The sequence below is a fragment of the Bidens hawaiensis genome, unplaced genomic scaffold (assembly GCF_021521415.1).
Source record: "Bidens hawaiensis isolate Kalapana, Puna unplaced genomic scaffold, B.hawaiensis_p1.1 tig00011830_1, whole genome shotgun sequence".
Taxonomy (NCBI): Eukaryota; Viridiplantae; Streptophyta; class Magnoliopsida; order Asterales; family Asteraceae; genus Bidens; species Bidens hawaiensis.
Window position 1 is genome coordinate 314,856 of NW_027491942.1, and position 25,424 is coordinate 340,279.

Genomic DNA, 25,424 nt, shown 5'->3' on the forward strand with positions numbered 1-25,424 from the left:
TTATTAACACCAGTCATAGTTCTTATGAATTTAGGACCCAATTTTTTTTCCCTTAGAGGCTCATTTTCTAACGGGCAGAAAGCAGTAAGAAACTAAAAGTTCATTATAATTAAATCTTGTCCTTTTTTGGTCCAAAGTTTTACTGTTAATATTCTGAAAATTTGAATCTTGATAAATGGGACGGTAAGCTTAGTAAACGTGCCTCCAAGTGACCAACTGTGTTATTAGCAGAGCGAGAAGAAGCTAAGGCTGTGTTGCACATATTATTGACAAATCAAGGTACTCTCTGTTCGTGTCGTTCATATAGTTAATCGAACGACGACATTTCTTGTTCATGTTTGTTAGTTTATTAAACGAACATAAAACGAACTCCCGCTAACGATTTGGTTCGTTTAAAGCCCTAATCATAGCATTTGAAGAGTGTAATCATGAAATTATGTAACAAATTCAGATAATCATGTAGGTGACAATAATCTTTTCCAATTTCTTAATTCTTATTACTTTATATCACTGCACATGCATAAACTGATAAAACCTAAACCAGAAAACCCCTAAAATTTGACCAATGAACACACCTGCAATACCATTAACCCTAAAATTTGACCAATGTTTCGGTTTCAAGATGCATGCTTTCTGCTTTAATTCTTTATTTTTTTTTTTGTAATATTTGCCATGTACAATAGGATTTAATTTACAAAATGTTAGCAGACAAAGTTTGTTATGGAACCAGTAAATTAATACGAACCAATTCAATTAAAAAAATGCTCACCTATTATTGTCAACAAAATTAACACGCATCCAAATATAATAATCATTATCGTACTCAGTATAATCCACAAATAGTAAAACTATGATAGGGTCTGAAGAGGGTAACATGTAAACAGTCATACCTCTACCCTTTGCTAGGAATAGAGAGGCTGCTTCGGTGAGACCCCGGCTCGATAGTAATTTTGCATCAAGCCTTGGACATAAGACATATAACACTCAACCATCGGGACACACCCAAATATAATATTAAATATTTTTATAAAAATTAATGATAAATCTTTCATGTTTCATATGAGATCGTAACATGGGAAGGATACGTGAATGTGATGTGAAACTTTTAAAAATTAACTTTATAGTTTATAAAAATAATTTATTATCAATATAAATTATCTCAATATAAAAACTTACATAGAAGTTATTAGAGTTGTACACAAGTGTTACATATTATTTAGAACCAGCTTATCAATTATCATGGTTTAAACGTGTTTAACGTTGGCAAAATTAGGCAATAGTACATTAGCATGTTATGATTTGTTATTTTTTAAGGTTAAATGCATGTTGATGGATTTGCTTAATATTGGTTTTATTATTATTATTATTATTTCGGGACAAATTTGGCATGGTCCAGACGAGCGTGAAGTCCTCTCTAATCAATACTGTTTAGTATGTATCAAGTACCTATACCTACGACTTATCGTCTCTATAGAATTAGTAAAAACCCAAAAATTATTAGAACTGCTACAAAAATGTCATAGTCATCTCTATAGGGGTGAACATAGAAACAAAGGAAAACAGCTGTACCATTTACATGTAAACGTAAAACCCACCCCCACGTCCCTTATATATATCCACCCCCACACCACACCCACCCTTAACAAACAAACTACACACCGCCATCATTAATATTCATTCACCTTAGTTCTTCATATATCATATTCATATCTATATATATATATATCATATATTGATGGAAGTTGTGAGACTAATGGAGGAAGTAAATACTTACTCCCCACCACCACAACATCATGAGTCATCTCATCCAATTATAGGCTTTCCACTTGGCACCGCGTTGCTTTTAATCGTCGTGTTCGCCGTAAGCGGCATCTTCTCGTGTTGTTACCATTGGGACAAGTTTCGTCACCTACGTGGCGTAGTTGATCTCGATTCGGATTACTCACCTTCTAAGCCTAATCCTGTTTACCCTGTAAGTATTATCTCGTATCCACAAATGTAATTTTTAAAAGACTTAGTTATGTTATTAAAAAAATAAAAAAAGCGACACAGCTTGTTGTCTGTCTAATGTTATTTTTTCTGTATTATTATTTTGTTGTACTTACTAGTAATAATATTGAATTGAACAGGAAAAAAGGCGAGAGGTCGAGGAGAGTTTGCCGGTGATAATGGCGGGAGATCGGTTCGCGAGGTTCATAGCAATGCCGTGTCCGTGTGAGCCACCGAGACAAGGAAAGATCACGGTCCAGGAGATCCAGACGACACCAAAACCACAGGATATTGATATAGTCATCTCGACGAATTGATCATATCTTAATTAATTTTTTGTCTGTACATATTTTGTCAGATTTACTTTGAGATTGAATTTGTGATTCTTCTACATACATTCATTCTATTTTGACTTATTAGGGGGGTTTCAAAGTTCAACGATGGAAGTTAAATTTTGACTTTTACTGTAGACTGTCAGATCTTTTTGTTAAATTGATTTTTTTTTATTTCCTTTTTTATTTGTGATGGTATAGAAGATGTCAGTAAAAACCAAATGTGTTGTAACTTGTAACTGTAAGTGTTTATGGTTCGATTAAAACCTTGAAATCGTTTAAACCGGTCATTGTTTTGACTTCTTTTTTCTTTTTCTTTTTTTACTTTCGGTTTGTTGGTCGGTTTCAAAACTTTCAAAATATAGTGAACGGTTGGTTCACGGTTTATACTGGCAACCAACCATATGAAACCAACCAGACTGTAAATATTGAATGCATTTTAATGTTTTTATTATTAATTATTAGATATGTTTTTGTAATATATATTAGATATAGTTAAAATTTAATTGAACATAATCTTTTTATTACAAATAACTTGGCTATACAACTTCAAATTAACATAATTGCAGTATGATTTTCATTTTATGATCTTTGTTGTTATTATTTCACGTCCTAGATCTTCCATTAATATTTACTATTTATGTGGCTAAAATTATCATTTTTTTATTTATAATCCTCTCAAGTATCATATTATGTTGGTGTTTAGTTTAAATTGATGGTACTTTTAAATTAATAATTATTTTAAACTAAATTTATTATTAAAGTTTAAACTGTGAAACCAAACTGGAACCATGCCGTTAGTAACGATTTGGTTTCAACTTTCAATGGTTGTTTTTGGTTTTGGACGACAAAAAAATCTATATTAACGGTTGGACTCACAAGTTTAACTTAAAAACCATCAAAAACGACACTGGAGCTGAAGCTTAGCTGCAGCCACGAGATCTTCGCTTATTTTGATACTTTGTGCTGCATTCCACTCTGATTCCTGTTCCTTACCCATATTACAGTTCTCACCTACAAAAATACAAACGACTCGCAGCCAGTTAACATGTGAATCTGACCAAAAAAAGAGTTAAACATGGTCTAAAGTAGGGGTGTGCATGGTCAGATTGGGACGGTTTTTATGCCAAACTGTTAGTAATGGTCTTTTGTTATTGTAAACTAAAGTCAAGCCGGTGACAATTGAAACCAAACCAAATCAAATAGTTTGTTTCGGTTTGTGCTGGAAATCATGCAAGAATAAATTTAAATATGGAAAAATAATAATGATCAAAATTGGTTCAATAATGCGAATTGTAAAAACTAAAAAGTTATCGGAATATCGGGCGTGAGCTATTCGGTTTCTTAAAAGTTTGAACTGAGCCGGAGACTGAACTGGATCTGGTTATGGAAATACCACAACCAGTTTGACTAAAAAAAGTCAACACTTATTACAAAGATTCATGTAAGTTTGATCACTTCAAATGTCCCAACGTGCAAAGAAAGCATCACATAAGATGATCAACATTCGTTAGCCAATCAAAACACAAATATCGTGTATCGTTTCCGCATAATCCTCCATCAGAAATACTCTGATCATGATTGTTTTCAGATTCAAGTTTTCTTTTTATAAGTTTTATAAACGCATAAACACTCGTTAGAAGCAACAACTTCAGAAAAACACAAGACGGATTTAATGCTTCTAATTAGTATATGTATTTAACTCTTTGTGTCAATAATATACTTTTCTACTTCCAAATTGTTTAGAACACGGATATTCATGCGTGTATATGTTGAAACTGTAAATAAAAGCGTCCAGTTTTAAACTGTAAATCAATATTTGGCAGTCATAAATCAATTATCAATAAATCATAATAGACAAAAGGTTTTGTTAAAATGGAATAATCAACCACATGATGAAGCAGTAACTAACCTGTTTATATTTAATGTCATGATTTGCAAACCAAAAACCATATTATTTAATCTTCCTGTAACGAAACAATATCAATAAAATAATTCCAAATAAAATACTAGTTACCTGAAGAACAAAACCACCTTCAGACTGTTTGATTCTGTAAGTTTAATGTTTGATGGTTGGGAAGTTTTTTGTAGGCACGATGATGATACTCTAACTCACGCAATGACGCAAATGTACTAACTGTACTACTCTCACCATTTCACTACATGTACTGCTTGTCTGCTTGTACGTGTACTTGTAGAATTGTTACTATAACTAATAATATAATAACTAGAGAGTCTCGTTGCATCATTCTAATCAGACTATGGTGTTTTAACTGAGACCACGTTGGCTTCAGAGTTTAGCTTAGGCATTCCCCTGGAAAAACATACCGCCAGCTGTCACTTGGCGGTCACTGTGTCACCACAAGAGCAGAATTCTTAGACATAACACACGGTGTGACGAAAATCCGGGTGGGCTCGGGATTCAAATTGACAACCTTGCATAAGGCTTAGCTCAAATCTTTCATTGCTTTAATCCACAAAAATTGGCACAAATGATTATCGAACTTGTATATCCACTTGAGAACCTAAACCTCCTACTATTAGGGCACAAGTGATGAATCACAAACTTCTTTTATAGTTGACATGTAACTTTTCTTTTATTAAATACTGTAAAAGTATAAATTTATTAACACATTGATTAGATTATGTTTGAGTTAAGCCACCAAAGATTTCAAGGAAGTCTTAGGTTCAAGTCTAACCCACGCGGGGGGGGGGGGGGGGGGGGGTTAAGAGCAGCATTCTATGGCGTAACACACAGTGGGACGGAAATCCGGATGCATTTGGGATTTGAACTGACAACCTTGCACAAAACATAGCTCAAATTCTTCATTGCTTTAATCCATAAAAAGTGGCACAGGTGGTGGTGGTGGTGGTGTGTGTGTGTTGGGGGGGGGGATCGAACTTGGATCTCCAATGGAGAACCCAAGCTCTATCACCAGTGTTGCAAAAATCCCGACTATGCGCCGATTAATCGTTAGTCCTCACTTCACTAATTAATTTTGGGTTAATTGGCCAATTAACCGATCAATGGTCAAATCCAACCAAAATCAAAATTAATCAGACTTAATCGGTTTTTTCTAATAATGGAATGGAATAAAATGGCTTGAATGAGATTGTGATGGTTGATTTTATTCCATTAGTCAACCAAACACCTTTTTTTTTCATTCCCTATAATCAGACTTAGTGTTTATATTTGTAAATTGAATATATTATTCATTTAAGAAAATGTTAACCCGTTGATTATGACATTTACCAACCATCTCTAATCTTATCCGGTTTCCAATTATTAAGAGTATATTTTTTTTCACCCCCTATCTCGCTCTCTCTAAATTTACAAAGATTTTAGTTGTTAGAAAGTCAAATAATACATTCTAAAATTTAAAGAACTTAAAAATGAACTCCTGAACTTTTTTTGTCTTTCAAAATAGAGTTTAAATCATTGCAAAATAGAGTTTAAATCATTGCAACTTGTAACTACAAGATCAAAGGAATTTTAAGTGGAAATCAATTTGTTGTTAAAAAAAAAAGAAAAAACGTTAAATAAACGAATATGTTTATCAACTTACACTCATTAATACAAACTCATGTCTCGTCTTATTATCATATCAATAATTCTAGTAAATTTGTAGTTATATTAAATAATATCAGAATTATTTATCAATATTTTGGAGCAATTTTAAGATTGCTATAAATATAAAACAGTAATATACTATTATTCTTGTGTCAGCTACTATATTATTTGTTACTATATATAAACGAACTCAGATTTTCTAAAAAAAATCAGTTTCACTTACTTCAATTATTGTTCACCAAATCTTGAAACGGATATAACTTTTTTTTTAAAAGTTATATAAAAAAATTAATTTTATAAATATGACATGAGTGAGGTAAATGAATCAATTTGATAAATATGACATGGGTGAGGTAAATGAAGTAAAAATGGACACATGGCAATAAGGGTATTTACGGTCATGTACCACCAGTTAATACGATTTTGAGTTGTTTAACTAGTTATAGCTTTAAGAAACGGCAAACCAAACTCGTTGGGCTAGTTGAGTCAGCCGAACCGGCCAAAGTGTTACAATTTGACGGTTGGAGTAGTTTGATTCGGTTTATAAGAAGATAATGGTTGAAATCTCAAACAACTTGATTTGATTTGTTTTGGTTTGGTTTAGACGGTTGAGTCGTTTTAGTGACTTATGAACACCGGTAGGGGGGTAACAGGCAATGCTAATATGTTCTTTTAAAAGAATCCTTCTACCTGTAAGATTAAAACAAATTATAATATCAAAAGGAAATAATGAAAAGAGAAAATATAAGGATGCTAAATATAATCATTTTGACACGGATTTACCCATTTAAAATTGTTTTACTTTTTATGATTGCAATATTCGTTGTCTCCTTCCACAAATTCTTTTCTACAATAATTAATTATATACTTTTTGTCACTAGCTTTATATTTATTTTAAGATTTGGTATGCAGCATATTCGGAATCGTCACTCGAATATTAAAAGTTCTTTTAGGCATATTGAAAACAAGCAAAAGACTACAAAGACAATTATTTACAATACATTTTTCTCACTAGATATATGAAGCTGTGTTATTTTATTTTTCACCTTTTAATTATTATATATTTGATCAAGTGACCAGTGTATTGACTTTGGATCACTCCTCACTAAGACCAATTTGTTAAAAATATTATAGTTATATATAAAATTGAAACTAAGAGAAAAAAATAATATAACTGAAATGATTGCAGATAAATTTAAATGTGCAATTCGCTTTAATATTGTTTTAGGAAAGAAAAATAAATAAGTTAATGCATTTTCTTTTCATCAAAACACTTAAAAATATTTTGTTATATTAAAAAAACACGATAAACTAAAAAAAGTTACAATTGTGTTAGATTACCTCAGAAAAAAAGTCATATTTTGACAAAATAGATCACATTGTTATAACAAAATAACATTCTTAGCGTGTGAGATAATGAGCCACAACAGGTGCAGGTCAAAACGGGCACGAGCTAAATCGAATAAAAGTCAAATTAAGTCACAGATTATGAGCCAAAACGGATTCAAATCAAAATGGGCTAGAGATAATGAGCTAAAACGAAAAACAGATACGTGCAAGATATAAAAAGCCAAAATGGGGCAGAGATAACAAGCAAAAACATATTCAAGTAAAAATGGGCCAGACTTGTCGTTAAATATTCCGTTTCGTGAATCAATTATATAAGTTATTCTAAGTAAAAACTACTATTAATAAAACATCTTAGCAAATTATATAACCATTTGAATACAAAATTTATACATCCAAAACAGTACAATCCTATGTTTCCTAAATCAAATAATAACAAACTACAAAGAACTTATGAAAACAATAGTGAATAGTACCTTAAACTTCTACATCTATGTCTTTTTTAGCTTCAGGAGTTTCCTTTTCCAAATACTCTTCTTCAATTGTTTCCTTGAGAATTGTTAGTCTTTGAATAACCATCGGTAAATTCATCTCCTTCGCCTCCTCAATATCAGTTTCATCTTTATGAAGCTGGTACGCATCAAGCATGACTGTAATCCACTTGTGCAGCTCCTTTGGAGTTCTGCTCCAAACATTAAACAAATCAATAAAAAACATTTTATATTAAAAAAAAAAAAGATAAATGGCAGGCAGGTGGTTTACGTGTATATCGCGTTGGGATTTCTCGCCTCATTATCTTTACCGGGAGAGAAAGCCGTTGCTAAAGCCGAGAACCGCTCTTCAGGATCCGTGAAGTTTAGCAAATACTTAAGTAGCTTTATTTCTTTCGGCGCAATGCTCTTTAAGCTTTTCTTTGTAGCTTTGTATAACTCATACATGATCGCTTTCACCTGCAAATTTAGCTTAAATTAAACTGAACACTCTTTTTTAAAAACACATAGGCGATAAAAGTTGTAATTTTAACCTCATCTCTCATGGTTGTTGATTCTTTAGCAGAAGCCCAGGCACTATTTATTAATAAAATCAAAGACGAATCAAGTTCTTTAGCCTTTGCAAGACTCTTAATCTTGGCACATGCGGCTTCTATCGAAGGCGAGTCCAAAATATCTTCAAATTTGGCCTGTGCAGCATCCAATGTTTCAACAGTGTCTAATGTGTTATCAAATGCACTCACTGCAGATATGCATCTTGCTCCAAGTCTAGCAACAGCTGCTTAAACAACCAACATGAGAATAATAATAATAATAATTTAAATTGGGATATTATAACTTATAAGTCATAAGACATTACCATCACGGTCCTCTAAGCTATCATGTGTTTCTTGAACAACGGTCAAATAACGAAAAAATTCCCCTGTAAAATCCTTACGACGTCTTGTAACTATCGCGTTTATGTCCATAGGGCTATCTTCTATTTGCTTTAGAAGCTCTGCATGTTTTTCCATGTCATCATCAACCTGTAATGTTAAACCGTAATTTGCATAATGACATAATGTGACAAAATGTTTGAAAATCATAGCTATTAGAGTTTACCCTTTTTACTTCTGTTAACAATGTGGTCAAACGCCGCTTCATGGTGAAATCACTTTCATTATCCGCACGCGATTTACACTGATTATAAAATCTGTCTCTGTATTTATTCCAGTCTTCTCTAAATATTAAATAACTCATCCAGTCTTTAGGTGTGGGTTTCTCATTCAAGAACACATCAATCATTTTATCACAGAATTTAGTCATTGTATAACCTTCGGCAATTTCAACTTCATGGTCGTCCTCAAGTTGCGCCGTTGTCAAATTGCTGCATAAAATCTCTGTACCAAAATTTAAAAAAAAAACATTCATGGTGTTCTCTGATGGGAAAAACTAGTGCGATGCAGTTTGACTTATGTTGACTTGAGTTAGTTAGATGAGTTGTTAGTAGGGGCGCACAAACATTGGTTCGCTTATTAACTATAACCGAAACTGATAACTGAAAGCGGTTCGGTTATTTTGGTTAGTATGTCGTCTTTTCGGTTCGGTTAATAACCAAATCCAAACTTGGGCTAAAGTTATAAACTTAACATAATGAGCCAACCAACTTTTAATACAAGAAATGCGGGGATAAATACATGAAATGGAAGTATAAAACATGTCATACATGAAATGAGGCTTTCATAAAAGCTAGAATAATATCAAAATATGAAGGGTTCGGTTTCGGTAAATTCAGTTAACTGAAGGTGCCAAAAAAAAAACATAACTAATCTTCGGTTAATTTCAATTTGGTTTCGTCTGTTTCCGGATTGTTAGATCGAAGTAAGTCAACTGTGGTAGCTCTTCTCTTAATTTAAAATATGTTTACATATGTAACTTAGTTTTCTTGCAACACAACTAGTTAATTCATAAATGATTAAACTTGTTACAATTTCTACCTGAAAAAGATATTATTTTCCTAAATTCCGTAATCAATGATGTATGAGGGGAAAAAATATTGGTTAAAATTGAGAAAACTTACTGGTTGTTTGGAATCCGTTGAGTCTGGTGGTTCGAGTTTTATTGGGAAAGAAGAGTGTTGAAGAGGTTTTTAGGGAGACTTCACTGCTCAAAGGAACCACAGTTGTGTTAAATAGAAATAGAGATGTCTTTGCGACGGTGGAGATTGAAGCCTCAATATGCAGTAGGTTACTCATGTTATCCGCCCGGTCGGAGCTGAGATTAGGATACCAACTATTCACTGTTCATCTAGTTTTTTTTTTTTTTTTTTTTTTTGATTTTAACAACTATTAATATGTACATGCTTTTGATCATACTCACGTGTAACATGTGTTACTGTTGTTTTTTGAATACTGGATGGTGATTGGGATTTTATTAATGACACTTTCTTAGTTTAACAAGTGGAATTACATTTTTGTTCCTCTTTCCATTTCACATATCAAAGCATCTCTCACAATCACTAGTTTTAGGTTTTTAAGTAAACCTACATGCATCAAAAAAGTAATACATTTATGTTTTTAGTTTGAGCTTGTAGGTTTCTATATCACAATTCTGAATCTAAAGGGTTGACCTGAAAAGTCAAAATGGCAATGTTGTTCTTAAATTTAAAGTATTCAGTACATAAAACCGTCCAATCAGCTTCGAATGAATGTGTAACTGATGAGTAGTGGAGGCAAGTAAAGAATGGGCAAAAACTTGAATGGTGATGGCCACAAGTCCACAACCTCAGTTTTGCCACTGCAGATTCTTTACACTATTTTGTTACTTGTTTAGTTGTTTTAAATTGATTTGAGTTATGAGATGATAAATAATAACCATATTTTTCTGCTCAACCATTTGATTTCTGATAGCATAGAGACTGTTATGTCTACTCATTAATGGTATGATGACAATATCTATATTTTATGATTTTTGTTAACTATGGTTTGCTATGATTGACAATATCATGATATTTGCTTATATGAAAGTTGCTGCTGCTGCTTAAACCTTAGAGTGTTTATTTTAAAGAATGCTTGTTCTTTTGTGTTGTTTTCCCCTAATTAGTTCATGGCAGCATAGATTTTTGTAAAGGCAAAAAAGATTCAAGCTGAGCTCGACTTGTTTAACTTACAAGAACTCGAGCTCGAGTTTGGCTCATTTATATTTCTAAGGCTCGAACTTGGATCGTGAGTACTGAGTAGTAAATACATAACAATACAACTTATGTTTATATGTCCGAGAATTGCTCACTTGAACTAACATACACCATTTGTTTAACGGATCAGATCAATGCTAGTGTAAGTTAGCGAACCGCCTCCAGAACCAGAACTACCTTCATGAGCATCTGGTTCTGGTTCTGCACAGTACATCGGCACTGGCATATTCATCGGAAGATTTGGGACCGCAACCTCAAACTTCAGCGCCTGTATTGCTTGTCGGATCGACGGCCTTAGATTCCAGTAGGGTGCACACACCATAACCCCACCATCATCAAACACTCCACTTCTTTCGAGTCAAACACCATGTTCAGCCTCTGGTCAACACCCGAAACCAGCTCACCTTTCCCAAACAAACCCCAAACCCACTGCACCAACCCTTGATAGGAATCCGGTTCAACTCTATTTGTCGCCTTCCGCCCTGAAGCAATCTCTAATGCCACCACCCCGAAGCTATAAACATCTGACTCTTTACTAGCCTTCCCTGTCGTTACATACTCAGGAGCCATGTAACCAAGGGTTCCGGCTAAACCAGTTGTTTGTGGACCCAACTCATCATGGTCCATAAGCCGAGCCAAACCAAAGTCGCCAAGCTTCACGTTGAACCCCGAATCAAGCATAACATTGCTTGTCTTAACATCACGGTGCAACACACATTGCTCCCATTCTTCGTGCAGATACAACAACGCAGAAGCTAAACCCGTAGCAATCTTATACCTCACATCCCACTCAAGGGTAGTCTTTTGTCCGAATAGGTGCGAGTCAAGGCTACCATTTTCCATAAACAAGCAAGAACTTAGTTTCATCGTGGCACCAACCGACGAGACGCACCAAGTTTCGGTGCCTTAAACTACTAATAGCCTTCACTTCCGTTCTGTATTCTTTCTTCCCCTGTTTTGAATTCTCTGAAATTTTCTTAATCGCAACCACTGCTTTTTCCTGTAATAAGTATCCCTTGTAAACACACCCGAATCCACCCTGGCCTAGTTTTCTGTCATCTGAGAAGTTATCGGTTGCTAAAACGAGATCGTTGTAGGAAAACCTTTTCGGGCCCGCTCCTCGCTCAAGATCATCATTCATGGATGTCAAGGCGGCTGCTTCTACCGGGATCTCTGCAGGCCTTCTTTGTTTTCTTCTCCTTTGTTTTCTTCTCCAATATGCAACGCATACTGCAACGATTATTAAAACTAGAACACCAAGAGGGACTGCTATCTCCACTACTAGTTTCCAACCACTTGAATCATCTTTACCTTTTTCAACCATTATTAAAGTTGAACTGAACTCCCATGACTGAAGGACATGTCTTTCTACATTAGCACCCGTGGCAGCTGAAAACCCGACCATTGCTCGTTCAGGAAGAACCTCCCTGAGGTCAACTTGATAAGAAAGATTCCCTCCAGAATCATTTCCTACGCTGTAACTCCACCGCAAGTTCAGAATCTTAGTGGTAGCATTGTAAGATACCCACGCATCTGTATTGTCTCCACTGTGTGAACCAGCATCCCATGCAGCGTAAGTAGCTGAATGAACCGAGTTCTTGTTAATACCCACGTGTTCAACGTCGGGATCCCATTCAGGGTTCACAAAAGAGTCGAACTCGATGAGAATTATTTGGTTTTTGGGTGAATCGGAGTACGTGGTGTTGAACAGGCCTAGAAAGCCACCTGCTGAGTTGGGTGGGATTTGGAAGTCCACTGGGGCAAGAAAGAAGGTGAGGCCATTACCGTATGGGGATCGGCCTTGTGTGTCGATGAAGAAGCTGAAGTGAGTGGTGAATTCGGTTAGCTTGCCTGACTTATGGTCCCAAATGGGTAAGGTGTCATAGTATATGGCTTGGCCTACACGGTTAATGTAGTTGACTTTGTTGAACTCTATGGTTCCAACAGAAGGTATGGCATCTCCTCTATACATTACGTCTGTTGCTTCAGCCTCGAAACGATCGATCTTGAAATCTAACGGTTGAGAACATGGCAGCAGGAATAAGAAAGCACAGACCCAGAATATCATACCGGTAATTACACTGCTTGTGTTAATGACGCCTTAATCATAATCTTAATGTCTTATATATAAATATCAGGGAAAGTTAAAATTCGATGAACGATTAAGCACGTAAAGTTAACATTTAGTTAGAAAGTAACTGATTCTGTCTCTTTATTTTAGAATATATTTTCCAACTTCAGTATACAACAGAAAATTTACGCCATCCAAATATAACCGGCCAAAGAACATTTTATATACAACCTATTGATCACAAGGTCCAAAACCATGTTGTCATGGAGTGTTTTAGCATTGGCAGCAGCGACATTATACAATTAGTATTGCTCAATCAACATCCAGGTCTTTTATTTATTGTATGAACACATCTGTTTGTGAACTTTACGCCAAGTTAAGTTATAAAAATTAGAAAAACAGTCCAGTGTTATGTCAGCGTAGGATGTGTGAATCTCACTCATATGATAGAGTCTAAGGAGAGTAGGACGTTGATACAGAGACCGCTCCAATTAAGACCCAGCTCCAAAAAAGTTTTGAGTGTAATAAACTAGATTTAACAGATAAAGTGTAACTATGAGTCATAATAACAAATACTAATAATAAAGGTGGTACTATATTAGTAACATAGAGGTGATGCCAACACTAAAATAGTAACAACTAAGCGAGTAAATCACATTAAAACTATAATAGTAACTAAGTGAACAAAGCACGAGAAAACTAATAGACAATCGGCACGTGCCCTTTGTCTCCACAAAAGCCTATCTACAATCATCGTCTAATCTATCAAATCCTATCTAATACGCTCGTCACATGTCAACATAGGTCTCCCACCACCTTAGTTATTTCTAATGCACCATGTTCAATATATCAAACTCTCATAGTTCTCAACATTTTTTCGGTTTTAAAAAAAAATGTGTCTATACTCTATAGAACGCACACAGTGTATTTTAGGCTTGTTTTTATTTAAATTCAATTTACGATTACAATCTCCATTTGTATATATAAAAGCAAATTAAACTCTAAAACATACTCGTGATCCTGGATATATATCATGTGAATGGCATATAAATATATAATTATCATACATAGGAGAATGATAAGATGCCAGGAAATTTGCTCAAACAGTCTTGGTTGTCAAACCTGACTGAATCATCAGGTCAAAATGGACTCCAAAAGTAAAACAAGGCATCTTAAACCACCATATAGAGGTCCTAAAAAGGGAGATTTTCATTGTGCAACTGCTAAGTAAATTAACTAGTCGATAAAACATAAGGAGTCTAGAAACATCATGTCAACTGCAATCATGATTTAGATCCAAGAAAAACAAAAACAACTTTCGGATCAGCAATTTGCTCCTGTCATGAATCATGCTGATGCACTTTGTAACAGACCATTGTGCCTGAGCAGTGGCTCAGGTGAGGGTTCCCGCCCACGGAATTCAACAAAAACCTGTGTATTCCATTCAACCATTATTTTCTTCGTATTGAAAGTGGTCACAAATTACTCATAAAAGTACTAGTAAGAAACCAGTTGAAATTATGTAATTGATAGGGGAAAAAACAAGTATATGAACTCTGAATGAACTAACCGTTAGTGGATCTTTTCCACCTCCTAGCGCAAGAATAGTTTCACGGAACCTGCGCCCTGTCTCTTTGACCGCCTTGTCATCATTTAATCCAGCATCCTCAAAAGCCGAGAAAGCATCAGCAGACAATACTTCTGCCCACTGTAGAAATTACGTTCACAATCAGAAATAGTGCCAATAGAGAAAAAGGTAACAAATATACAACCTAAACGCTGTAAAACTAGTACTCTACTATTTAAATGTGTAATAATTTGTGGAAAATTTAAACCTTCACAATAATCAAGGACACAAAAAATACCTTATAACTGTAATATCCAGCAGCATACCCACCTGTTAATGGCAGACAAAATCATAATAAGGTAATAGCGAGATAGTAATAACATTCATCTGCAAACTAATTATCATTGACAAGATAATATAACAATATATAACGAAGAACCAACCTGCAAAAATATGGCTAAAGCTGCAAAGAAAACTGTCCTCTGGAAGTGGAGGAATTACTTGAGTTTTTTCACTGACCCTTCGATCAACATCATAAATCGATTCAGACCCACCAGAAATATACTTGCTGTGTAGCTCCAGGTCAACAGTTGCAAATTTTAGCTACAAATTAACATAAGATGTTAATTTTTAGAAAAGAATTAATAATGATGTCATACACTCAAACTCACCTGACGAAGGCTAAAACTGCCAGCACGGAAAGTTCTAGCAGCAAGAAGCTTCTGATATATCTCTTCAGGAAGGCTTTCTCCAGTTTCATAATGTTTTGCAATACTCATAAGTGTATCCCTGCAAAAGCCATTTAGTTACAATTAGATGTTATCTTTAATAGAACTCTAATTCCAATATGAAAATATAATACCTATGATAGCACCAATTCTCCATAAATTGAGAAGGTAACTCAACAGCATCCCATTCTATGCCACGTATACCAGCAACAAGACCCTCATCTTGTTTTGTTAGCATGTGCTGAAGTGCATGACCAAACTCATGAAACACGGTCTCCACCTGTAAACATCACACACCATGTATTAAACAATATAAATATTTAAAATTTTGCAATGCTTTCCTTATGTAAATATGTATTGCAACTTACCTCACGAAATGTCATAAGGCTTGGCTTATCTCCAACAGGTGGCATTTGATTGCAGACCATATGAGCAATGGGCAACCTAACCGAGGTTTTGTCATCTGATAATACTCGACTCCTTGCAACCACCTCATCCATCCATGCACCACCTCGTTTTTCAGCTGGGCGAGAATATGGATCAAAATAAAAGTATGAAATAGGTTTGCCTGTTGAATCCTTGATTCTGTAAAATCTGACATCGGCATTCCAAACCTACAAACAAAAACAAAAGAATTAAACATGTTGAATCCTTAAACAAAAGATAATAAGATATCTTACCGGTGCTAAACCGTCAGCTGGTTCAACATCAATGCCAAATAGCATCTTCACGAGGTTGAAAAGACCATCCATAACTTTAGGCAATGAAAAGTAAGGTCTCAATTCTTCCTGCGATATCAAGAAATTAACTTATGAGCGAACATTTAAACTAAAAACAACACAAAGATGTTATCTTTTTGTATACAAGATCTTCAAAAGAACCTCATTTATCTCGTATTTTGATTCGCGTAGCCTCTCACTCCAAAAGGTGGTATCCCAATGAGTCAACTCATTAGCTTCAGGAGCACCTTGACTTTTAGAAAACTGTTTGAGATCTTCCATGTCTACAAGATATGAAGAAGTTGGTATGATGAGTGTTTAAGCCATTAGATAGAACATTACTTAAAAAAATATAAACAATGTAAATAAGAAATATGTATGATATATTACCTTGAATTGCAGCATTCCAAGAAGCACTTCTAAGCTTCTCTAGAAGCTCTTCAGCTTTACTAACAGTGGCCATTTTAGTTGCCATGCTTACCTGAGAATTATTGTCAACCAACACACCAATCACATAAAGAGAATAAGAAGCAATACTAGACAGAATGTAAGAAAAATGAATACATATTTAGACCTCAGCATAGTTATTGTATCCAAGAAGCTTAGCCTTTTCCAACCTAAGTTTTAAAATTTGTTCAATAACTGAAGTATTATCTAATTCTCCACTAGAAGCACGAGTTACATAAGCGCGGTAAATTTCCTCCCTTAAAGCCCGATTCTTAGCATGTTGCATGACAGACATAAAACTTGGAGCATCCAATGTAATCATCCATGGCCCGTTTTCAGCAGTAGCATTTTCATGACCCTGAAACTCAATATGTATTAAAAAAAATAAAGACAAATAGGACACTGGTGTGTTTTTATAAAAGACTAACAAGATTATCTTTTTAGGTAAAGACTAGAGAGCATGAATAATAACATTTTTTTAGGACTTTAGATGAGGCAGTTTGTGCAGCCAAACCAAGAGCTGTAGGCGGCAATCCTTCAATTTCCTTTTTATCTGTTATTAGTTTTTCAAACTTCTTAGTGGCATCCAAACATTCTCCTCAAACTTTCGAGAAAGTTTTGTCAGTTCTTGTTGAATTTTGTTGAATTCTTCTCTCTTAGAATCTTCAAGAGAGACACCACCAAGAACGGCCTCCTTTATTGATGCTGCATGTGTACACATGTCATGTCAAACCAAATTCACAGATACTCAATATTAGGATTAAAATCAAAAATAATTTTTTTGGACACAGACTTGCAGTAGTAATAAATATTCAAGTCGTGAAAAAAATAAAAAGGTATTGCAAACAAGAAAGAATCAACTCCATGAACAAGTTTTTGTAACACCTCAAAATCCAGATTTAAGTATTTAAGGAATAAAGAAAATGAAGAGTAAAGAGAAGCTTTGGAAAGCAAATTAATCTTCTGTTGATAGAAAATCATGCATGACATTTGATGACAACAAAGAAACACTTTAGGTTACATCTTTTGTTACTTTCACTGTAATTAGTAAACTTCTGTAAAGGTGTTAGCTTTAAATATATCAATCAGAACACATAATATTTAGCATGTTATACATATTATCACAGGCATTCCTTTTATTCTATACAACTAAGTCAACATCAACCGGTGCATGTCCCATAAAGCTTTACCACAACAACAAACGAACTTCAAGAGAAAACAATACTTACATTCAACAATGCGTTTCTGTGCATCACTCAGTTTATCCCAATCCGGTGACTCCCTAATCGCCTTAAAAGCATTATACAAAGGTTTACTCTGACCCAATTTCAGGTCAAATTCCACTTTCTCAGGCTGCAATCAGAATATAACCAATCATGCTACTGTTTTCCACATGCATCAATCAAATCAAATCAACCAAAAGCAATAATAATAGCTAATAAACCTGAATCTCTTCGATTGCGGACCGGAGTTCAGCGGTATCCTTAACCGCCTTGAGATGATTAACAGCTCCCCAAACAACAGTCAACCGATCCATCATCTTCTCCAACGGCTCAACCAGCTTCGGCCACGTAGGCTCCACAGTCTTCTCCAATTCCGCCAGATCACTATCCTGTAACATATTCCCAAAAATTAACAGCCTAATAAGCACAAATCAATAACCTAATAACCTAATAAGCAGAAATCAATAACCTCTCAATAGCCTAATAAGCACGAATTAACAGCCTAATAAGCACAAATCAATAATCAATAACAGACTTACAAGCTTCTTCAACAAGGCACGCATCCCTGGGCGGACATGACTAGCATCGATCGTATCGAAAGGTGGAAACTCGAAGTTGTTGAGTAACGGATTACTGTTATCGGAAACCGTCGTCGACATTGAATAATGATATGAAGGAGTAACGGCGATGAGAGGAGAGTGACGGTGAGATTGACGGAGGCAGATGAAGAAGGAAGGAGACCAGAGTGGGCAGATGCGAGATTTAAAAAGGTGTTTGGGGGTTGCAAAAGTGGAGTAACACAAATGGGGCGATGTATTTGTAAAGAGCGTCTGATAGATATGATGGTGGCCATTGTTTGGAGTTTGATAACAAATGGGATATTTCTTCCCTTTTTTTTTTTTTTTGTTATTTTTTGTTGTGTATAGGTAACAAACTAGGTTACCTACCCGTGTATCACACGGGTTAGAATAAATAAATTTATTTAAATAATAACATAATATAAAATACAAAAATAATATGTTCAACAAATATTAAGATATATTATATGGTTGAATAATACACAAAATAGAAATAAAAAGTTGTTACAAAATTCATAATTCTCAAAATATTTCTTTATACACAATATTTGTAGTTTTATTTATAACTTTAATTTCTATATTTATTTCTCGGCTCATCAGTCGAGGTGAGTACTTTCATACCCCTTTTTCCATCTTTCGTTTTAGGGTGACATGTCACACCCCGAAAACCTTAACTTAACACAGCGGAAGCTTAACTTTAATTCGTCGGGTTATGACAGACGCCGATAGTCAACAATAATAAACAATTAATAATAAAAGCATCATCTTTTATTATAAGGAAATATTTTACAACATCAGAGTTTACTACACGTGCTAATGCACGGTTTACAACACATCACTTTTGTTCAAACACCCCACGCTCTCATTTCCATGCCACCTCGAAACCTTCACTTTCCTGCAAAGCATATTTAAATAATTTTTGGGTCAACACGAATGTTGGTGAGTTATTCCTGAGAAGAAAAACTTATTATATAAATATAAACAATTTATATATAAACAACACATGAATATAATGGTGTACGGCCATTATACTCCCAATTAAAGACCGATCAAACACGGGACACACAATAACGAAACCCGCATTTTACCTTTAAGCACAAAAAGCGTTAGTTGTAGACTAGCTATGAATACAACGCGTGTATGACTACCAATTTGATAACTCGAAACGTACCATACTCAAAATATTCCCACTTTTAACCCAACGCGAATGGAAGTGGGGGGCGTCACCCCGATTGATCTACCAACATTCCTGTGCCCGCCGTCCGGTTAACAGTTATTTAACCAAATTGATTCATCCCACAATAACGACAATTTGTAGTATAATGCGTTTTCAAAACATATATATATAAATACGAATATAGATATACAATATGCTTTTCGGAGGAAGAACTCACCTTTGATTTCGGGTTTTTGAATAAACGCTCGTTCCTATATTAGTACACGTTCGTTAAATATATATATTCTTATTCTAAAAATCCACACAAGCACATAACGCACAAAGTTTACTACTTATAATCTTATAATTCTATACTTAAAAATTATAAACAAGTAATAATCAACTAATAATTGTTTTATTTAATAATTTAATTTAATTATTAAAATTTATAAAATTTATTACCTTTAGTTGCTGGAGTGTTTTGGAAAAATTCAAGTTATCATTTTATTTAAAATTTTGACTCTATTATAATCGGTTTTGTCGGTTTTGCCGGTTTCGTTGGTTTTGAGCTTAAAAACGAACCGGTTGCCCTTTTTATGAAACTTTTAGTTTTAAATTATCTAAAACACTTTTTATATGGTTTTTAGTCAAGTTTTATTGGTTTTTCAATAAAAATGTTTTGGTTTTTATTTTATTTCCAATTTCTTAAAAATGCCAATTTTTAACGTTTTCGTGACGGTTTTCGCGACACGAACCGTGTTGATTTAAGTTTTGCTATTCTTGACTTTTCTTATACTTTAACTTATGTTAAATATAAGAATATTATGACTTTAGGAGCTGTTTTAATTCAGTTCCAAAAACTCATGTCGGTTCACCTTAAAAGTCGAACTTTCCGATTGTTAAAGTCACCGACAAGCTATTTAAGTCACAATGTCAAAACCAAACCATTTGGTACAGCAAATATACACATAATAACAAATAATATATCATCATATACATGTTTGATCATCTAGCATCAAGTATGCACATAAAACAAATTTTTAACTACACATGTTCAAGCCTTAGCTTAAGTTTTCAACTATACAATATACATGTTATTTCTTCAATCTCTACAAGGTGTTTATGTACCAAAATTTCCAGATCTTACTAATCCATAGTAACATCTTATTTCATCCCATAATTATCCTTTAACAAACACATTCTTGATTTCTTTAACAATAAAGTTTCTATTATTAGTAAGTAGCAATTTTTCATAACCTTATTATCATACTAACAATCTTTACAATGGAGTTTACTAAAGTAATCCTAACCACAAGTCTTTAATCATCCACACAAGACTATGTTCACTTATCAAATCATTTTGCAAAACATCTTGTACAATTTATAAAGTTTCCTTTATTAGTAAGTTTAACACAAACTCTTGTTTATCTAAGTTATTATGTTTCATGCATCCTAGTACTTCTAGTAGATTTCATTCCTTTCCATATGTCCCATTCAATCACTTAGTTTGTCATTTTCAATCCATATAAAACAAGTATGAGCTTTATGATAAAAATCAAATTTTGTATTACTTGCATGTGTAAGTGACTTTCCATCAAAGTCAAATCCCTACACTTTTGTCAACCCTTTTCCAAGATTCTTTCAACACCATTATTATTATTACTTACAACTTTTTCAAGTAATCAAGTATGTGGGTTTTCAAAATTACCTTTCTTCTTTAACCATTTTACCATTTAACAACTTATAACTTCAATCAAATGCCAAAATCAAAACCCATGGTTCTAATGAGTGTTTTTATCCATAATCCATTTCCAATCTTTTGACCATTTTCACATTTACTTCCAATATTAAAACAATACTTAAACTCATTTAAACAAACGCAAGTAACATCCATATGGACAATCTATATAAGCTTAAATGCAACCATATCAAGTCCTATAATCAACAAAACCTATCTTATGCATTCCTATATAAACTCACGGCCACATACATACATGCATATATCCATATCATGCTTGCATGTATACTACCAAACATACTAGAATCAAACCTTAAACATCAAATAACAACTAGTATACACAAATCTTTGAAGTGGGTTACCTTGGGTTTCGGATTTGGTGCCTATGGAGGTGATAATGTGACCTTGGGTTGGCTATAATCCTTCCTTTGACTTCCTACTTCTTGTAATATGCTTAAACCTCCACCAAATACCTCCTAATCAATTGTTGTGTGTGTAAAAATTTGAAAATGTGAGATGGTAGGAAGGTGATGGGGTGGCCGGTTATATAAAGGGAGGAAGAGAGGGGTATAGGTAGAGGTGCACAAATCGGTTTTTTTAAAAAAACCGGTTCGGTTAATAACCGGACCGGTTAATAACCGGTTTTTGTATGTCAAAACCCTAACCGGTCTAACCGGTTAGGACCGGTTTAGAAACCGGTTAGAACCGGTTAATAAACCGGTTTTTTTATTAACCGGTTTTTTATTAACCGGTTTTTAGGTTAACCGGTTTTTTTTTATTTTTTTTTTTAAATAACCATTATTTTTTCACAGTATAAACAAACCGGTAACTACAAGGCAAACCGGTAACTACAAGGCAAAACGGACTGACCGAAGCCATTCTTTGCTTTCGTTGTTAGGGTTCTTTGCTTGGAAGATTAAAAACACATAACTTTCATTTATAGTTTTTACATTAAAAATACAAACATTAAATCGTTATCGCATATTCGTAACTCAAAAATACAAACATTAAAGAATGCTTAGACACGATTACATGAACAACTTGCTGTTTATTACTCATTATTTGCCTCGAAGTGGTTGAAAGGAAGTGTTTGTTGAATCACAAAGTTTGAAAACTTTTGACGTACCGCTTCAAGTTCGTACGTAAACACCGCTCCTTGATTCGTCATCTCCGGCTGCGAACTACTTCCCGATTCGTCCTTCAAGGCCTTGCAAAAGGGCTTTTGTACATGCGCTTTTAAAGTGGAGTTTGCATCTTTGCCATAAAACTTCAAACAATGTTTGCATCGAGCTTTTTGGCTACCGTTAGACATTTCGCATAGGTCGAAATGTTGCCAAACATCTTGGTTTCGTTTCGTGGGGATGACCCGAACGACCGTTTCTCCCGTGTTCGAGGCACCCATGTTGACGGATGAAGCAGCACTTTGGGAGGCCATGATAATCGACTACGAAATAAGAGCGTATGGAGTGGTAATGTGGTATAATTGAGCGTGAGATAACAAAATAATCGCGTATGAAATAAACGTTTAGAGCGTACGGAGTTGTATAATCGAGTGTGATCTAACCAATACCCAACCTAAACTATATATAGATGTTTGTGGGGGTAAAATGGTAAAAAAAAAAAAAAACGGTCAAAAAAAAAAACGGCCATATAGCCGTTATACAACGGTCAAAAAAAAAAACTGGTTTTTAACCGGTTAACCGGTTATGGAGAAACCGGTTAACCGGTTTTTCCACAACGGTAAAAAATCGGTTTTTTTTTTAAACCGGTTAACCGGTTTTTCCATAACCGGTTATTAAAGAAAACCGGTTTTTTCATTAACTGGTTTGTTAACCGGTTTTTGATCTAAAACTCGTAACCGAAATACGAACCGGCGGTTTGTAAACCGGTCAAACCGGTTTTTAAAAAACCGGTTTTCTTAAAAACCGGTTTCCGGTTTAAACCGGCAAACCGGTTCCCTAACCGGTTTTTTTGACCATCTCTAGGTATAGGGTAGTGAGTTGGATGGTAGAGTGTGCATGTGTCCATATTGAAGCTTCTAGGTAATCATTGCATAACTACATGTGTGTTTCTTATTGGTGGGTTTGGGAGGTGGGGTTGGATTGTGTGTGTGTGGAGGCCGAGAGAGATGGGAGAGGGAGAGGGAGAGGTGATTTGAATTATGGCATGTGCTAATAACTAGGTATTAATGTTTAACGTATCTCGTAATTTATCTAGCCAAACGACTTCCGTTTCTAATAATTTTTATCAGACTTTGAGCGAAATTAGATTACAGTCAATGTCTGCCTAAAAACATAATTTTCTGTAAAACTTAATATCGGGCTCTTACGGTGTCCTCTACTGGCTTTCGGTTACTTATTTTCTAATTTTCGCGATTCGAACATTCTAAAATTAAGTTTATACACTATCTCTAATATCCTAACATAAAATTTTATTTTTCGAGGTCATCTTGACACGTTTATGAATTTATCCGTTTTGAGATATTACCCGGTGTCAATCTGTACAGTGTCAGCTACACGACAAAATTGAACTTTTTCGGGTTCCATATATTAATATTCAACTAAAATCAAAAACTTTGAGTGAAAATATTATTCCTATATATTTACCTTACTAATTAATACGCGATTACGGTTAATATAATTACCAGATTAGTCTAATTTTTGGCGGTTGTCACATGACATTTCATACTTATCAAACTAAATGCTTTATTTATTGTCATTTAAGTACGAGTCTCTAACCATTAACAAATTAACCGATAATCCGATTTACAACCGAACCTTCTCGTCCAATGTTTCCAATATAATTTCATTATGGTTTCAAGTTCATTAATATATATTACGTTATTTATTTTAGCTAATGTTTTTATCGTTTCAAGTCGGATCTTTCGTTTACCGTTCGAGTTTCATTTATTTATCTATTTATTTCTCGGTTCATCAGTCGAGGTGAGTACTTTCATACCCCTTTTTCCATCTTTCGTTTTGGGGTGACATTTCATACTTATCAAACTAAATGCTTTATTTACTTGAATCTTAAACCCACAAACGTGATTGTATACCTTACTTGAATAATTGCTCGATTTGGTGTTCTATGCTTACATGCTTATGTGTTTATCGCTTTTGGATGGTGGAATTATAAATCCTATACCATTTGGCAACCCCTCATGGCAAGGTGTCGTTAACGTAATGCAATTAACGATAACTATAAAATCCTAGACTACTTGGCAACCCCTTGTAACTAGGTGGCGCTAACGTAAAACTATTAGCGATTGTTAGTTAATCCAAGTTTATAGCTTTTATTTATTGTTTTGTATACAAGTTTTGTGGCTTTTTATTACTATATATTTATATGCTCAATCTTATGAATTGCTCACCAACCTTTGTGTTGACAAACTTTATTTTATGAAATGTTACAGGTTTTGACTTTTTTTGACTCGAGGACTTGACGAAAACGTTACCAAGACCATTAGGATATTAGTAAAACGAACAATATAATTGTTACTTGTTTCCAACTTGTTTGTGTGGATGAGACGTGTTGTTTATTTGAATTGTTGAAATAAAATGAGTTAAATAAATATTGTCACTTTAAATAGTGTCTTGTGTATTTTTCCAATCACGTTGCACCCCGGCATGTTCCGCCGCCTTTGGTCGGGGTGTGACATATTAGTATCAGAGCCACAAGACTATAGGATAGGTGGCTAGACGTAACGACCTAGTATAGTCTTTACTTTAGGGTCTTTATACGTGATAACTCTACTTGATTGTTCAATGCACTTGTTTATTTATATACTTATTTATTTTATCAAATCATAAATATACACGTACACACACTTTCATAGTACTCCAAGGTATCCTTACCTTAAAACGCAAAAACATTAGATTTTTATTGTGTTTTATGGATCACGAGCTTAACTTGGATCCCGTTGTTTCAAATCTCCTTAAAGATTGTCTCATATGAGATGACCACTTTAAGTAGTCGAATGCGAGCGTTCCGCTCGCCATCCTAATTTTCGGTGTTGAAACAATAGAACCGCGGTGGTTCGTGGACTAGTGTTTTGACATGACGTTGTATCTCGATTAATTGTATTATTATTGTTATTTGAGTCAAAAACATGAAAAGTCGCGGTGGTTCGTGCACATGTTTGGACTCCAACGTGGTGTTTTGTAAATGTATTTTTTTAGAGTTGGGATATCAAGTCATGGTGGTTCATGCACGATTTTTCCATCTTTAAATTCTTAAGACATTGTTTACAAATTTCAAGAATTTATACCATTTTTCCTTTATTTTGTTATAAATTC

The 25,424-nt window shown here is 34.4% G+C and overlaps 2 protein-coding genes and 2 pseudogenes across 3 annotated transcripts; 1 reads left to right on the forward strand and 3 right to left on the reverse strand.

Moving 5' to 3' along the window:
* Positions 1–1,660: 1,660 nt before the first annotated feature.
* LOC143539233 (uncharacterized protein At5g65660-like) lies at positions 1,661–2,517 on the forward strand. Its single transcript, XM_077032605.1, has 2 exons — positions 1,661–1,972; positions 2,130–2,517. Exons 1-2 carry the CDS (start codon positions 1,736–1,738, stop codon positions 2,304–2,306), a joined length of 414 nt encoding a protein of 137 aa, XP_076888720.1. The 5' UTR covers positions 1,661–1,735; the 3' UTR covers positions 2,307–2,517.
* Positions 2,518–7,580: 5,063 nt separating this feature from the next.
* LOC143539216 (uncharacterized protein At4g37920-like) lies at positions 7,581–9,964 on the reverse strand. Its single transcript, XM_077032595.1, has 6 exons — positions 9,790–9,964; positions 8,832–9,109; positions 8,590–8,755; positions 8,264–8,508; positions 8,002–8,189; positions 7,581–7,921 (listed from the first exon to the last, which is right to left on the reverse strand). The coding sequence occupies exons 1-6, from the start codon at positions 9,962–9,964 to the stop codon at positions 7,717–7,719; spliced, it is 1,257 nt and encodes a 418-aa protein (XP_076888710.1). The 3' UTR covers positions 7,581–7,716.
* A 1,023-nt stretch (positions 9,965–10,987) lies between these two features.
* On the reverse strand, positions 10,988–13,402 carry LOC143539234 (L-type lectin-domain containing receptor kinase IX.1 pseudogene; annotated as a pseudogene).
* A 757-nt stretch (positions 13,403–14,159) lies between these two features.
* On the reverse strand, positions 14,160–18,464 carry LOC143539254 (organellar oligopeptidase A, chloroplastic/mitochondrial-like; annotated as a pseudogene). The gene is made up of 15 exons (XR_013136403.1): positions 18,197–18,464; positions 17,879–18,046; positions 17,664–17,787; positions 16,920–17,139; positions 16,562–16,792; positions 16,378–16,468; positions 16,150–16,271; positions 15,949–16,056; positions 15,637–15,882; positions 15,403–15,548; positions 15,212–15,329; positions 14,984–15,143; positions 14,839–14,870; positions 14,544–14,681; positions 14,160–14,404 (listed from the first exon to the last, which is right to left on the reverse strand). The product of XR_013136403.1 is annotated as an organellar oligopeptidase A, chloroplastic/mitochondrial-like (transcript).
* Between the last annotated feature and the right edge of the window lie 6,960 nt (positions 18,465–25,424).

Bases quoted from the DNA above. Each gene is read 5' to 3' on its own strand.
- LOC143539233 (XM_077032605.1), top strand. From the start codon at position 1,736: ATGGAAGTTGTGAGACTAATGGAGGAAGTAAATACTTACTCCCCACCA. The intron at 1,973-2,129 runs GTAAGTATTATC...TGAATTGAACAG, and splicing joins AGCCTAATCCTGTTTACCCT to GAAAAAAGGCGAGAGGTCGA.
- LOC143539216 (XM_077032595.1), bottom strand. From the start codon at position 9,964: ATGAGTAACCTACTGCATATTGAGGCTTCAATCTCCACCGTCGCAAAG. The intron at 9,110-9,789 runs GTAAGTTTTCTC...ATTTTGGTACAG, and splicing joins CAACGGATTCCAAACAACCA to AGATTTTATGCAGCAATTTG. The intron at 8,509-8,589 runs GTAATGTCTTAT...TTGTTTAAGCAG, and splicing joins TAGCTTAGAGGACCGTGATG to CTGTTGCTAGACTTGGAGCA.